The sequence below is a fragment of the Branchiostoma floridae genome, chromosome 6 (genome assembly GCF_000003815.2).
Source record: "Branchiostoma floridae strain S238N-H82 chromosome 6, Bfl_VNyyK, whole genome shotgun sequence".
Taxonomy (NCBI): domain Eukaryota; kingdom Metazoa; phylum Chordata; class Leptocardii; order Amphioxiformes; family Branchiostomatidae; genus Branchiostoma; species Branchiostoma floridae.
This window is the reverse complement of record NC_049984.1, coordinates 704,245-719,007: the sequence shown is the minus strand read 5'-3', so window position 1 is coordinate 719,007 and position 14,763 is coordinate 704,245. Positions and strand designations below refer to the sequence as shown.

The 14,763-nt window shown below is 49.0% G+C and overlaps 2 protein-coding genes across 2 annotated transcripts; both read left to right on the top strand.

Annotated features, from left to right (window-relative positions):
- The first annotated feature begins 606 nt into the window (after nt 1-606).
- On the top strand, nt 607-3,941 carry LOC118417395 (probable G-protein coupled receptor No18). The gene is made up of 5 exons (XM_035822951.1): nt 607-704; nt 1,418-1,645; nt 2,022-2,141; nt 2,659-2,893; nt 3,285-3,941. Exons 1-5 carry the CDS (start codon nt 607-609, stop codon nt 3,939-3,941), a joined length of 1,338 nt encoding a protein of 445 aa, XP_035678844.1.
- A 1,494-nt stretch (nt 3,942-5,435) lies between these two features.
- LOC118417394 (muscarinic acetylcholine receptor gar-3-like) lies at nt 5,436-11,640 on the top strand. The gene is made up of 5 exons (XM_035822950.1): nt 5,436-6,551; nt 6,871-7,037; nt 9,218-9,330; nt 9,581-9,812; nt 10,166-11,640. Exons 1-5 carry the CDS (start codon nt 6,269-6,271, stop codon nt 11,237-11,239), a joined length of 1,869 nt encoding a protein of 622 aa, XP_035678843.1. The 5' UTR covers nt 5,436-6,268; the 3' UTR covers nt 11,240-11,640.
- Nucleotides 11,641-14,763: the final 3,123 nt, after the last annotated feature.

The window sequence follows — 14,763 nt, the reverse complement described above, 5'->3', positions numbered from 1 at the left end:
TGTGTGTTCATGTCTGCGCTTTTAGTGTAGGTCGCGTGGGTAGCTGGGGTGGCTTAACTACTGAGCAAACATCCTTTTCGGGAATTATACCTGTATATCAACAATATGGGCCATTATGCACTGATGAAAATGACAGGCATGTCGTTGAAATGTTTGCAGAAGAATGAAAAGGTTATGTACCGAGGAAGACTTCAACGGGATGGGCCGCCAAGGTCAAGAGTGAGTCATAGGGGAGGATATTTGCATGACGCGCAGTGCTGTGTGGCTCCAGGGAAGAGTGATTTAACAACAGCGTCCTCCTGCTGATTCAAGCACCAGGGCCGCCGCAGGGTTCACAGAAGGTTCGGTAGAACTCTGTAGAAACAGCTCAATCACGTCTGTCTACAGGCACATCTTATGGCGCCAGGCTAGGGCTGCTCTTGTGCGCTTCTTTACCCAGAGTTGTTCGTTTGGTTGTCAGAGTCAGAGTACCGCGTAGAACGCACCTCATGTTGTCGCGGCTGGTTTGAAAGGACGTCACATTATTCCTTTGCATTTGTCGCATGACCAAATCAAAGTTGTTTGAAGCGGAATCAGCCCAGCCATTCCAGGTTACGAGCAGCCCAGATGAGCGGGGAACTGCGCAGCCTCGTCCCGGTCCCACCTAACACGTCTGTCCTGCCCTGTCCCCTGGACGGCACCGGGCCGGTAGCGGAGCTGGACAGGTGACATGTAGTGTATATTGTATAATGATATACCGTTGGCTCCATATGTGAGATATGTGAACCCTGACTAGGTTTTAAGAAACCTCCCAAAGCATGATTCTGCAACTGGTTTGAGAGAAAGCCTGAGTTATACCTTCATGAAACCAAGGTAGGGTATGAAAGAGTCAACTTAGCTTGTAGGGTGACATGATTATGATGGGCACATGGTTCGAATATTCGGCCACTGCCGCTTGCATATAAAGGCAGAGATGCTGAAGGATTAAGCCAGAACAGACCGACCAGAAGACTGGAGAGAGGTTTGATTGTGAAGATCCTAAGAGAATGAAGAGCGCTCCTTTCAGCCACGACAAACCTACGTGTTTGTTCTCGAATAAAGGGACTCTTTTTTACACAACCATTGCTCTTATTCAGGCCAACGTTCCGGTGACCGTCTGACACCTTCTTCATGGCAATTCTGACCGGAGCATAGAGCAGTCTGTAGACAATGTAAATACTTAACGTTTTGTGACCGCATCTGATCCTGCAGTACCATGTGAACCAGTCAGAATTGCCCTGAAGAAGGTGACAGACGGTCACCGAAACGTTGGTCTGAATAAAGCACTGGTTGTATAGAAAGAGTCTCTTTATTCAGTGACGTACCAACCTGATGAAACTATTCACGGTTGTTTGTTCTCGCTTTTTGCCGGTGTAACTCTCTCTATTTCTCCACACAGGCAGATCGCCCATCAGCAGCTGCCCGTCATCGTTCTCCTCCTGCTCGTCTGCATCCTCGGGACCGTCGGCAACCTGCTGGTCATCCTCGTCAGCATCCACCGCAGGAGGAAGTCCTCCGCAACCGTCTTCATCCTGGCGCTGGCCGGCGTGGACCTCTTCATCAGCGCGGTCACCATCCCCATGAGGGTCTTCTCCTACTTCCACTACAGCTTCAGCGCGCCCGGATGGTTTGTTTGTTTGTTTGTTTCATTTGATCTCCGTTAGTGTTACACTGTTTAGTTTCACACTAGTCTGCTTGAAGGCCGTTTACAGTGCAATTGAATTAAATGAACAGAACGAAAACTTATACATTTGTAAACAGAAAATTAAACAAAATAAAATGAAGTAGCTTTAAAGTAAGCGGGAGAGGTCAAAGATCAACAAAATATAATGGTAACATAATCTTAATTTTGAATACGAAGTAATAATCATTGACAAGAATATTAAAAACTTTAGTGAACTAAGCATAATGTATGTACAGAGGAACTACAAGAAAACGTAATCATGATAACAGTGTATAATATGATAACTTGAAGAAGCTGATTTTGTACATATATATAACAGGTGCGAGCTGGAGTCGTGCCTGACCGTGGGCAGCCTGGTCAGCTCGCTGCTGCTGCTCATCGCCATCGCTGAGGACCGGCTTCGCGCCGTGAGGCGGCCAACACACTTCTACATGGCTGGGTAAAGCTAAGGGCACGGCCGCAGTACGTGCAGTTTGTCCGTACGTTTTTTGGGGAGGTCACGCCCGCCACGTATTTCTGAAAACGTTCAGGCTGTACAGGGCAGGCGTGTCGCCCGTACTGGCACGTACGTGGCCGAATCCGCAGCCCGATGGCACACAAAGTTTTGCCTGCACGTAAGGTTCTCAGGCGTGTCTGCGTGCTCCAAAATCCGTTGGATTCCCTTCAAATTCGTACGGAGGCGGTGCTTACCACTTACGGATCCCAAAAGTTGCCCACGTTTTGGCACGTAGACAGCACGTATTTGCACGTACGACGGGTTGTGCCCTTAACTTTAATACATCAACATGCTTTTATATATATAGTTAGTACATCAACATACTTTGATGCGAAAACACTCACTGAAAACAAAAAACAAATCGCAAGTATTTAGACAGTTGCCATATTTTTCTTCAGTGTTTGCATTCACGGTTATTAACCAATCTCCTGCTGCACAACAAACATCTGTTCCCCCACAGAAACAGGCGCGCGGTGCACGTGAGCGTGGCCGTGCTGATCGCGGGGTTCGTGCTGTCCCTGCCGTACCTGATGACGGCGCACGAGGGCGCTTTCCTGCTGCCGGAGCGGAACTGCACCGTGACGGCGTGCTTCGGCATCACCACCAACAACCACGCCTGGTTCCTCGTCTCCTTCATCCTCATCACCATCCCCTTCTTCTCATCCGGCTTCATCATTGTAGTCATCTACGCCATGGTGAGGAGTGTCTTTCTCCTCATTTTCCTTCTCCTTTTCATCATTATCCTCTTCATCATCCCCTTCTTCTCCTCCGGCTTCATCATCGTAGTCATCTACATAATGGTGAGGAGTGTCTTTCTTCTTCTTCATTTCTTCTTCTCCGTCTCGTTCATCATGTAAGCCATGGTGAAGAGTGACACTACTCACTGACTACTGTGTGACTTAGCGAGCACACATCTCTATTTTGTACTTTGTTGTTGCCATACATTGTACCGTGTATAATTGTCGTGCAATAAATTTCTATCTGTATCTGTGACAGATTCGGCACAAAGCTTACTGCAGTAATCATAAGCCGATCCGCGATACCTCCTCGTACAATGACAATGATGATGCAGTCTTTACATTTCAGGTCTACAAGCGCGTGTACGACTCCCGCGCCGCTGCCATGGCGATGGGGCGGGTGCACGCGTCTCTGCAAACGGAAACCCTGCAGCTGCAGGGGAGGCTGCAGCGGGAGAACACGGAAAGTCTGCAGCTGCAGGGGAGGCTGCAGCCGGAGAACACGGAAAGTCTGCAGCTGCAGGGGAGGCTGCATCGAGGCAATTCGGAAGCCCTACAGCAGGAGACCGGTTGTGGCTCTGATGCATTCCCGGAGCCTGTGACCACTCGGCCCGCCCAACACGTGGTCCTGCAGCGGGAGGAGACCGGTGTGCCCCGGGAGTCAATAACTTCCCGGCCTGCCCAGCGCGTCGTCCTTCAGCACCACTTCAGGCTGGCCAAGATGCTGCTTCTGGTCACGGCAGTGTTCCTGGTCACGTGGCTATCACACGTCATCCTTACCATCTACGTCATGACGACGTCATCAGATGCGTACCACAAACTGAGTGACGTAGAGTTGCGCGTGTCGGACTTCTTCCAGCACCTGTACTTCCTGAACAGCGCGCTGAACCCCATCATCTACACCATCGCCTACAAGAGCTTCCGGCAAAGGCTGCTGGCTCTGTTTGGGCGGATGACACCCAAGCGCAATATTTATAGGGTAAATGAAGATAACTTTTTGGGGTAGTTCAGTTGGTATTACAAACAATGTTTATTCACAACCGGCAGAGATGCGTGGCAAGAGCAAATGTTTGAAAACGTCGACTATTGTTTCTTTAGATATAAAGACAATAATCGGATGCTCGGCATTTGTAGTTTGGACAGATTTGGAAATGAGTCATAGAGCATATTACATTCATAGGGAGCCATGGACTAAACCAAAAACACATTATCCTGAAGTGAGAACATACCGCGCACAGCAGAGTACCTTTATCTAGCGTCTCTGTGGCGCCGGTTTGTGGGTTTCTATGGCTTCGGCCTTATATGATGAGACCATTAACCTGAGTTATTGAACTCATTGGCAAACATTGGGGGTGATTTGGTTGGCCTCTCAACATCATGATGGTCTGAGTTCATTTAATGGGAATTAAATCCCTGAAAGGTAAATATGATAACTCGAGATAGCATTTATTTAGCTTGCCCTTGATTGTACATCAAACCATTGTAAGAACTGTACAATTCACTCTTACCCTACTACTCTACTGGTCAACCGAATAGACGGACAGCCATTAGATTAGGAATCAGAGTCGCAGAGTATGGTCAAGTGACTGTGTATGTATGGAGTTTCATAGACTACGCACGTCTGTACCGTTGATGCTGCTCTAATGTTGCTGTAATGCAGCAATGTTACGTTAGGGGGCAGGCTTTGTAATCTGCAAACTTCACGTCTCACGAATCACACTACTTGTACGTACCCGTGAGAGTTTTACACCGAGCTAACTTCAGAACCACTCCAGGTCAGATAAAAGGTACAATGTTGCTGCACTGTTTAAAACTTGTAAACGTATTACTAAAACAGACTTGAAACTAACGTTACATGCCTGCTAAAGAAGTGATGTCTGAGACCAGCCTCATAAATGTTGTATACACGTGGAACTCCAGTGTCATAACGCTTTGAACGATTCGAGGTGCGTGTAATCAGCGTTATGAACTTGGCCGTCTATCGCAGTTCCAAACTACGTTTGTACTTGTGATTAATGGCCACCAATAGATGTCAATAAGCCTCACAACGCCGCGGCTGAGAGCCATGTGCGGCCGGTTCCACGGCCTCCTGCCCTACATTGTCACTGTGCAGACGTGTCGGCGGGTTTTAATAAACCTGTCCAAACACTGCAGGCAGCCGTGTGAACTGCACTCCACGCGCCGCCGTAGTTAACGGGAGACTCTTGCTGGAGATGGTTCAGAGGGAGTATATTTTATTTGCCAATCTAAACTACTGTGTAACTTGAGTCCAGTCCAGTTATCTATCCGCTATCCAGTTGATATTGTGATCAAGCATGGTTCATCACATTGATGTGTGTTGTTTGTCATGTTTTCTTATTGATATAAAACTCAGGAACATGTATTGCTTCCGTGTTATATTGGTTTTGCCCCCTTAATGAAATTTCCTGTATAAGTGGTTATTATACAATATTGATAGTTCTGTTGTTCGCTCGAGTCCACGTGAGTTTCTCCCACGTGTGTTTGGCGCTGCCCTGCGTGAGGTCAGCTCAGGTTCCCCGGGAGACAAGCCGAGCAGCCGAGCGGGTCGGTCACGGTTCGCCTCCCTCCTGTCCGTATGCTCAGCCCAGGTCCTGCTCTTCTGATGCCTTCCTCCTCATGCCTATTATTCCTCTGATGACAGCCTACCTTCTGTCCGTGTGCTCAGCCCGATCTTGCTCCTTTTGGTTTTGCAAAGCAGCACTGTCCTCAGCTACTGCCTCTTCGTCTGTTTCAGATGCCTGATCGACCCTACACGCTGTTAGCAACAGGTAACCACCTGTCTCCGGCTGTGCTCAGGAGAGGTCCTCGCCTCTTGCTCCTCTGATTGCGGTTCGCTTTCCCGCTTCCTGTTCTACACTTCTGCGTCTGCTTTAATTTCCTGGTGGAATCAAAACTCTGCTGGTCACGGTTTGCCTCCCGCCTCTGTACGTGGAAAAGGTGCTGCTGTTGGTCCCTGTCATATTCCACTGATAACGGTTTGTCAGGCAGCACGACCAGACACTCTCTCTGATTGGCCACTGGAAGTTTCCCGAACATCAGAACGTGGTTGGTCACTGATGAAGACAGGTTTCATTCTGCAACAGTTAACGTACCGAACCAGTTTACAGCGATGTTTTGAACAAAGTCTTGTGTGGCAAACATACACCACCCCCGCCGTGCCGCGTTTATAATAGTTACGGCTTGCTACCTGCCTCTTGTCTCCGTGTTCAGGCTAGGAGCTGCCCTTTCTCGTCTGGTTACGGATTTGCCAAGCAGCCTAGTCCTTTAAGCTACTGCCTCTGCCATAACTTCTTGGTTTACCCTAAACGTTGTATGGCGATGTTTCCGACAAACTCCTCCGCTTCAAACGGGACCTTCCCCCCGGCCCTGACGCGTGTCCCTTCGTTCGTGACGCGTACCGACCCCTTCGTGACGCGTTCCCACCCCTTCGTGACGCGTACCGACCCCTTCGTGACACGTACCGACCCCGCCGTGACGCGTCTCTGTCTGAACGTCGGGCAGGCCCAGCTGGAGCGGCTGGTGGACGAGCTGGTGGCGGAGTCCAAGGCGCACGTCACCGCCCTGCTGGTGCTGGTCTGCCTGCTGGGGACCGTCGGTAAATATACACAACTTCTCCACTTCACATTCCTAATGCTGTAGATAGGTAATCTATTGCAAATATGCTTGCATCTTAACCTGTACTAAGAAGCGAGAAGAATCTACGTTCATAAGGCATCACAAGTATTTCATGCGCGCTAAGTTTGTCCCTCTTTCGTCTTGTGGTATCTGGCGACCGGGATCCAGACGACCAAGAACTAAGATTTTAATAGGAAGAAGGCCATTAGAGACAACCTACTGGTAATCCTAGTGAGCGCCCGTTGGACGAAGCAGTCGTCATGGTTTCTGTTGTCATGGTTACCATGTCCGTTCCCCAGGTAACCTGCTGGTAGTCCTGGTGAGCGCCCGACGGAGGAAACAGTCGTCTGCCACCGTCTGCCTGACCAGCCTGGCCGCCGTGGACCTGCTCATCTGCGGGGTCTTCGTGCCGCACAAGATCTACCAGATCTTCCACACCACCTACACGGGGGCGGCCTGGTGTAAGGTAGGGCACTGTCGTCATGGTTACCAGATCTTCCACACCACCTACACGGGGGCGGCCTGGTGTAAGGTAGGGCACTGTCGTCATGGTTACTGTCGTCATGGTTACTCTCGTCATGGTTACCAGATCTGCCACACCACCTACACGGGGGCGGTCTGGTGTAAGGTAAGGAACTGTCGTCATGGTTACTGTCGTCATGGTTACCAGATCTGCCACACCACCTACACGGGGGTGGGCTGGTGTAAGGTAGGGCACTGTCGCCATGGTTACTGTCGTCATGGTTACCAGATCTTCCACACTACCTACACGGGGGTGGGCTGGTGTAAGGTAGGGCACTGTCGTCATGGCTACTGTCGTCATGGTTACCAGATCTTCCACACTACCTACACGGGGGCGGTCTGGCGTAAGGTAGGGCACTGTTGTCATGGTTACTGTCGTCATGGTTACCAGATCTTCCACACCACCTACACGGGGGCGGCCTGGTGTAAGGTAGGGCACTGTCGCCATGGTTACTGTCGTCATGGTTACCAGATCTTCCACACTACCTACACGGGGGTGGGCTGGTGTAAGGTAGGGCACTGTCGCCATGGTTACTGTCGTCATGGTTACCAGATCTTCCACACTACCTACACGGGGGTGGGCTGGTGTAAGGTAGGGCACTGTCGTCATGGCTACTGTCGTCACGGCTACCAGATCTTCCACACGACCTACACGGGGGCGGTCTGGTGTAAGGTAAGGAACTGTCGTCATGGTTACTGTCGTCATGGTTACCAGATCTGCCACACCACCTACACGGGGGCGATCTGGTGTAAGGTAGGGCACTGTTGTCATGGTTACTGTCGTCATGGTTACCAGATCTTTCACACCACCTACACGGGGGCGATCTGGTGTGAGGTAGGGTACTGTCGTCATGGTTACTGTCGTCATGGTTACCAGATCTTCCACACCACCTACGCAGACTCGGTCTGGTGTAAGGTAAGGCACTGTCGTCACGGTTACTGTCGTCATGGTTACCAGATCTTCCACACCACCTACGCAGGCTCGGCCTGGTGTAAGTTAGGGCACTGTCGTCATGGTTACTGTCATTATTGATACCAGGGGGTAAGGTAATGACAATATCGCCATGTTAAAAATTAAAGTATCGATAGCCTGAATGCCATTGCTTTTCCATGTTTATGTGAAACTGCTAATCTTTGCAAATAACGTTTCTGGAAACTCCCCACGCGGCACGCTCACCCGGCTGAGGACACGTGCACCACTTGTACAGCAAACTTGTCCTACTACTTGTTCAGCTACTTGTACAGCAAACATGTCTGCCGCACGACGTGCCGCGCGCACCGCTGTAGTCAGGGAAATCTGCTGAGATTAGTTCAGCACTTAATATGGAGTGCTGCTTATGATTTGCTTCATTTCACGCCTCTCTAAAACAGTCAAAGTTGGGTGCACATCAGACAGGCCCTGCCGTAAACCGGGACGGCTCAGAAAATCAGCCATTCATCCTCAGGGACGTCATAGTATTTTTACCTGTTATCTCTATGGCTACTGTCGTCATGGTTACGTGGTTTCTCCCGTTCCAGGTCAACCCGTACTTCATGACTGTGTGATATAATTATGAAGGTTAACTCTAACAACGATCTGGTATGGTTACTGTCGCCATAGTTACTGTCGCCATGGTTACTGTCGCAATGTTTACCGTCGCCATAGTTACTGTCACCATGGCTACGTGGTTCCTCCCGTTCCAGGTGAACCCGTACTTTATGACTGTGTTTGATATGATTATGAAGGTTAACTCTAACAACGACCTGGTATTGTTACTATCGCCATGTTTACCGTCGCCATGGTTACTGTCACCATGGTTATGTGGTTCCTCCCGTTCCAGGTGAACCCGTACTTCATGACTGTGTTTGATATGATTATGAAGGTTAACTCTAACAACGATCTGGTATGGTTACTGTCGCCATAGTTACTGTCACCATGGTTACTGTCGCAATGTTTACCGTCGCCATCGTTACTGTCACCATGGCTACGTGGTTCCTCCCGTTCCAGGTGAACCCGTACTTAATGACTGTGTTTGATATGATTATGAAGGTTAACTCTAACAACGACCTGGTATGGTTACTGTCGCCATGTTTACCGTCGCCATGGCAAGTGTCACCATGGTTACGTGGTTCCTCCCGTTCCAGGTGAACCCGTACTTCATGACGGCGGGCCTGCTCGGCTCCACCTTCCTGCTGGACGTCATCGCCGTGGACAGGTACCGCGCCGTCTGCCGGCCGCTGCGGTACTGCACCACAAAGTGAGCATTCTGGACTCGCAGCACCAAATAGTTCTTAGGAAATACACTTCAAGTGTAACCATGTTTGTTATTCATTACGTTTAGTATGTCGTTTTATGATATATGAAAGAGGATCAAGGTTTTACAATCCGGTATATTGCACAGGTGCAGGCACCGTGCTGCTCGGGTTCGCCCTGTCGGTACCTAACCTGCTCGGCCCCGCGGAGTTATCTGTGTACCCGCGGTGATAACTCTGTGTTGTGTCCTACAGGAAACGGTGGACCGTGGCGGGCTGTGCAGGCACCGTGCTTCTCGGTGCCGCCCTCTCGGTACCGAACCTCATCGGCCCCGCAGTGCTGGCGGGAGTACCCGTGGGGCCGGCCTGCCAGACCATCAGCATCTGCCTCCTGCAGGAAGGCGTCGTGCAGAGGCAGGCGTTCTTCGTGGCCACGGCCGCCATCTTCTTCGCCTCGGTCCTGATGATGGTGGTGCTGTACGCACAGGTATGTCACTGATAAAAGACAGTGGATGTAGTCTGAAACGTCTGACCGTTTCCCAAATCATATCTAGTTGCTTGAGTAACTGTTTTTGCCGCATCTTATTACCTGGATATCTAGCCTTCATCGATGTATGCCAAGGTATGTTTTAATGGTCCCGGATGATGGTGTGCGATATCAATGATGTGGCTCGCATCTCTGTATCAACTACTTCTGTATCCTTACAGACTGCACACATACTATACCATTAGGCTCACCCCTAAGCCGTCGCCAAAAATGGAAAGTATCTAGTATATAGCTTGCTAAAGTACTCGTTCACAGATTCAGTCCTGAGATATGCCATTGTGTGTTTCCTGCAGGTTTTTCTGCGTGTGAGAGCGTCCGGCCGCTCCATCCCGGGCCGGTCCACCATCTGGACAGCCAGTGCCGCCAGCGTCCGGCCACAGCAAAGCGACAGCACGCCTCGCGACAGCACGCCCTGTGACAGCACACCCCGTGACAGCACGCCCTGCGACAGCACGCCCTGCGACAGCACACCTCGCGAAAGCACGCCTCATGACAGCACGCAATGTGACAGCACATCCCGTGACAGCAAGCCCCGTGACAGCACACCCCGTGACAGCACGCCCTGCGACAGCACGCCTTGCGACAGCACGCCTCGCGACAGCACGCCCCGTGATAGCACACCCCGTGACAGAACGTTAGGCGACAGCACGCCCCGTGACAGCTCGCCGCGTGACAGCACAACTGACGAGAAACCCAATACCCAGGCGCCCCCAAGAGAGTTGACCAACAACGCGGTATCACAGCGGAAGTCGGACAGCACAGAGACGTCACAGCGAAATTCTGACAGCACCCTTACACCACAACCAAAGACAACGAGTACTCTGATGCCACCGCTAGGGTCGACCAAACCCCTGACACCACAGCGGAAGTCAAACAATGCCCTGACGCTGCCACAGATGTCGGACAGCCCTATGGTACAGCGGAGGTCGGGCATTGCCATGACGTCACAGTTCAACAATACCTTGATGCCCCCAATAAGCTGCACGGCTCTCGCCTATCAGCGAAATTCGTTCTCCATCCCTCGGCTTGTCCCTCCCGACAGAAAAGACACTCCCAGCGCATTCCTTACTACTCAGCACCAGTTCAGGGTGGCCAAACTGCTGATGCTGGTTACCATGGTGTTCATGTTGTCATGGTTACCGTACTGGTCCCTCACGTTCTACATGTGGACCAACCCAACGTGGCTGCGTGACCAGCATTACGTCACGAAGAAGGTGGTGGATTTCTTCCAGCACTTTTACCTGGTGAACCACGCGCTGAACCCCATCATCTACGCCTTCGTGCAGCGGGACTTCCGGAGGGGGCTGGCGGACATGCTCAAGGTCAGGGTCGGCGTTTCCGGGAACAGAAACAAACGGAGTTCGTGACGTTTTACACAACTTTCCCGGAACAGAAACAGACGGAGTTCGTGACGTTCTTCACAACTTTCCAGGAACAGAAACAGACGGAGTTCATGACGTTCTACACAACTTTCCGGGAACAGAAACAGACGGAGTTCGTGACGTTCTTCATAACTTTCCAAATGGGGACAACATGACACGCTCAAGGACTTTTAGGATAGACACAAATGTATGTCGGTTCCCATCACAATCATGAAGAAAATTAAACGCTTTGACATTTGCAATGGCAGCTGCCATTGTCCTGTTTTATGACTGGCCCATTTCTAATAAAGCAGTGACGTGTGTGATTCATTGGACTCGAAGTTTGCTCAAATAATATTCTACAAGAAGCGGGTTATGAAATTGAAACAACCCAGGAACGCCGAATTGGTGGATCTCCGTGTCACTTGTAAGTCCGTGCTGTAGCGCAGGTCCGACTGGTGACTGTGTTACTCTTCAAGCAGAGGTTGAATCGCGCAGATATAGTAGTAGTCGGAAAAATTACACGGGCGCTCTTCTTTTTTTCTGACTTCTACTATACCTGCGCGATTCAACCTCTGCTTGGAGAGTATGACTGTGCTATATGGCACGTTTCTGTAAGGCAGGCATGAGTGGGCGCCATATAACTAAATCGTGCCATGTTTGTTTGCTGTACAGAACGTTCCTCACATGTCACCAGATGTAGTATAATAATCATGGATCCGAGAGGCAGGACCGTGCTGTAGGTCCGGGGTGGGTTAACTGTAATCTCCAAGCAGATTCCTCCGTGGCAAGACAGTAACATAAGCTGGAGAAGGACTTTTGGCCACGCGTGGCCAATTCTGCCCCTCTTCCGGCTAAAGTCCTTCCCCAGCTTATGTTACTGTCTTGCCACGGAGGAATCTGCTTGGAGATTAGGTTAACTGTGCTGCGGGACGCGTCGCGATCGGGCACGTTTATGTTTTTATGTAAATGCAGAAATGTTCGCGGTGGATTAATGTTCGCGGTTTTCGCGGTGACCACTTCACCGCGAACTTAAAACCACCGCGAACATTTTTTCTATTATGGTATTAGACTGCAGTCTATGGTGTTACCGCGAAATTTTAAAAAACGCGAAAGGTCCTTTTCCCCGCTACCGCGAAATTAAATCCCCGCGAACTTAAATGCATTTACAGTATATGATTATATCTTATTGGATGCTGCTAGTAGAAGTCGTGCCATATTTGTTTGCTGACACTTCACAGAACTCTCCCACACATTTTACCAGATGTAGAATAACTAATATCAAATAGACTCGGGAAATATAAATCTAAGTACTGTATAACAAAAGTCTTTGAAGGGTCGCACATCCACGACATAAATGGACTTCGTGATAAACAACTAAGTGCTTGGTGACAATTAATGTTAACAGTACATCTAACATATATCAACAGGTTCTCGCGGGTAACGTCAAACACAAACGCGCCCACGCCGACGTAAAGTGGCTCCATGATAAAAAGCTGATAAGTGTTTGTTGGGCTGGCACTTCAGGGTACGAGGGTAGTTCTCACCAGATCCAAAGTGAAGAGGTCTAACAGTGATATCAGATCAGGGAGGGGAAAAGGCCCCTACAACTCCCCATAGACATTACGTTTGGTACGGAAATAAACGCCAAAGCTGCTATTTATTGAGTTGAGTGATTGTAAGTTCCTTAGTGAAAGTTTAATGTAGAAAGCTCATACGTCAAACCTACAAGTCCAACACGACCCTTACAATAGTACCGGACCGGTAAACCGTTACCCGTGTGGTAGGCCTACGTCACATTTCCTACCAGGGGCCCGGCCGGGCTGTTTGCGGAAACGATCAATTAACGTTTATGGTAATGAATGTGCACAAGGCATGTTGTTGAATTATTTTTGGTACGTTTTTGTTGTCCTTTATATCGTACTTTTCATTCCCCCAAACTCCCGGCCGCGCGATGCGGGCACTTTGGTGGAAATGTAAAGTCTCCCATGACGCCCTTTCCTGGGCACAAACCTGAGGTCTATCAGGTCCCTTCGGGTCGCTGAAGAATTTAGTAAATATCGGTTGTGAACCTGTAGTTCTATGTTTGGCTATCTCATTTGCAGTATAAAACGAGATAACACGAAATAAAAGTACGTGTACGTAATTTTCACCCCATAGGCCTACGTCACATTTCCAAACCGGACGCGGCCGGGCAGTTTTCGGGAACGAAAAGTATGATATAAAAGACACCAAACTAGAGTCCATTCCAAGACACCATGCGGATGTTTGTTGCCATCGTTTAGAATTGATTTTAAAGTTTTGTAATTATATGTCTAGGACATTTGATACTTCAGAAATATTTTTAACACTGTTTCAACTTTATAAATATTTCCCTGGTCCTGTAAAACTTTGGAAATATTCATGGTGTGGAATTGGATACTTCTAATGGTTTCTAAATAATGATAACAGCATTGTACCATTATTTACCATTTTCTACCATTTTTTGTAAATGGTTCGGTGGGCTAGGAAGATAGCAATTCACACATCCTTGCAAAGTATGGTTGGGTGCCATGCAACAATGGCCCACCACAAAGGATCCACCAGTGCCCAGCAGTGAAATCTAAAAATATACAGATGCAACGATAGGGCTTACTTTTATGGGGGCAATAAACTAATTTTACCATTTGGCCAGATTTACCATTTTTTGTAAATATTTGTAAATGTGAAATAATCACAGAGAGGTTTCATAATTATTCTAAATAAAGATATTTTTGTACAGTTACTTTCAAAATGTTTCTAAAATATTCAAAGAAATTCAAATAAATGAGTATTTTCTTAGCATGAAAGTTCATCTGTGTTGGTAAATGACATTGTGGAAAAACTAAACTTTACTTAACCAACACCAAGATTAATTGGGACTTACCCCAAATTTTCAGCCGACTCCGTCAGCCTTGTTCACGGAATGGACCCGTCTGCTGAACTTCCGGACGTGACGTCAGGGACACACGACTGCAGCAGAGGGTCGTAGATGCCAGATAACCTGTGTCGCCCCCCGTCTCTGTTTAGTGATGGACGGTGGGCACGAATGTACACGGCCTCCTTTACTCCTCTTGCAAAGAACTCCGGCTCTGAGTCAAGGATTTTGACTTTTTCAAGAGACACTGAGTGTCCTGGCGACTCAATGTGTATATGTTTGGATACCTCCGAGCCCACAGAACTTGGTCGCTGGTGTTCCAGGAATCTCGTTTTTAATGTGCGCTCTGTTTCTCCGATATACGATTCCTTGCACTGACCTTTGTTTGTATTACCTTGGCAACGTATATGGTAGACTACTCCACATTTGCTCTCCCTAGGTGTTTTGTCTTTCGGTGATACAAGTACGTTTCTTAAAGTCTGGGTCGGTTTGAAGCAGGTCTTTATTCCATATTTCCCGAAGGTCCTACGTAGTGCTTCAGAAATACCCTTAGAATACGGCAAGACCACTAGCCCCTTGTTAGGTTTGGAAGAGAGTGGTTTTCGTAGTTTGTACTGACTGGGGTGGCTTAGGT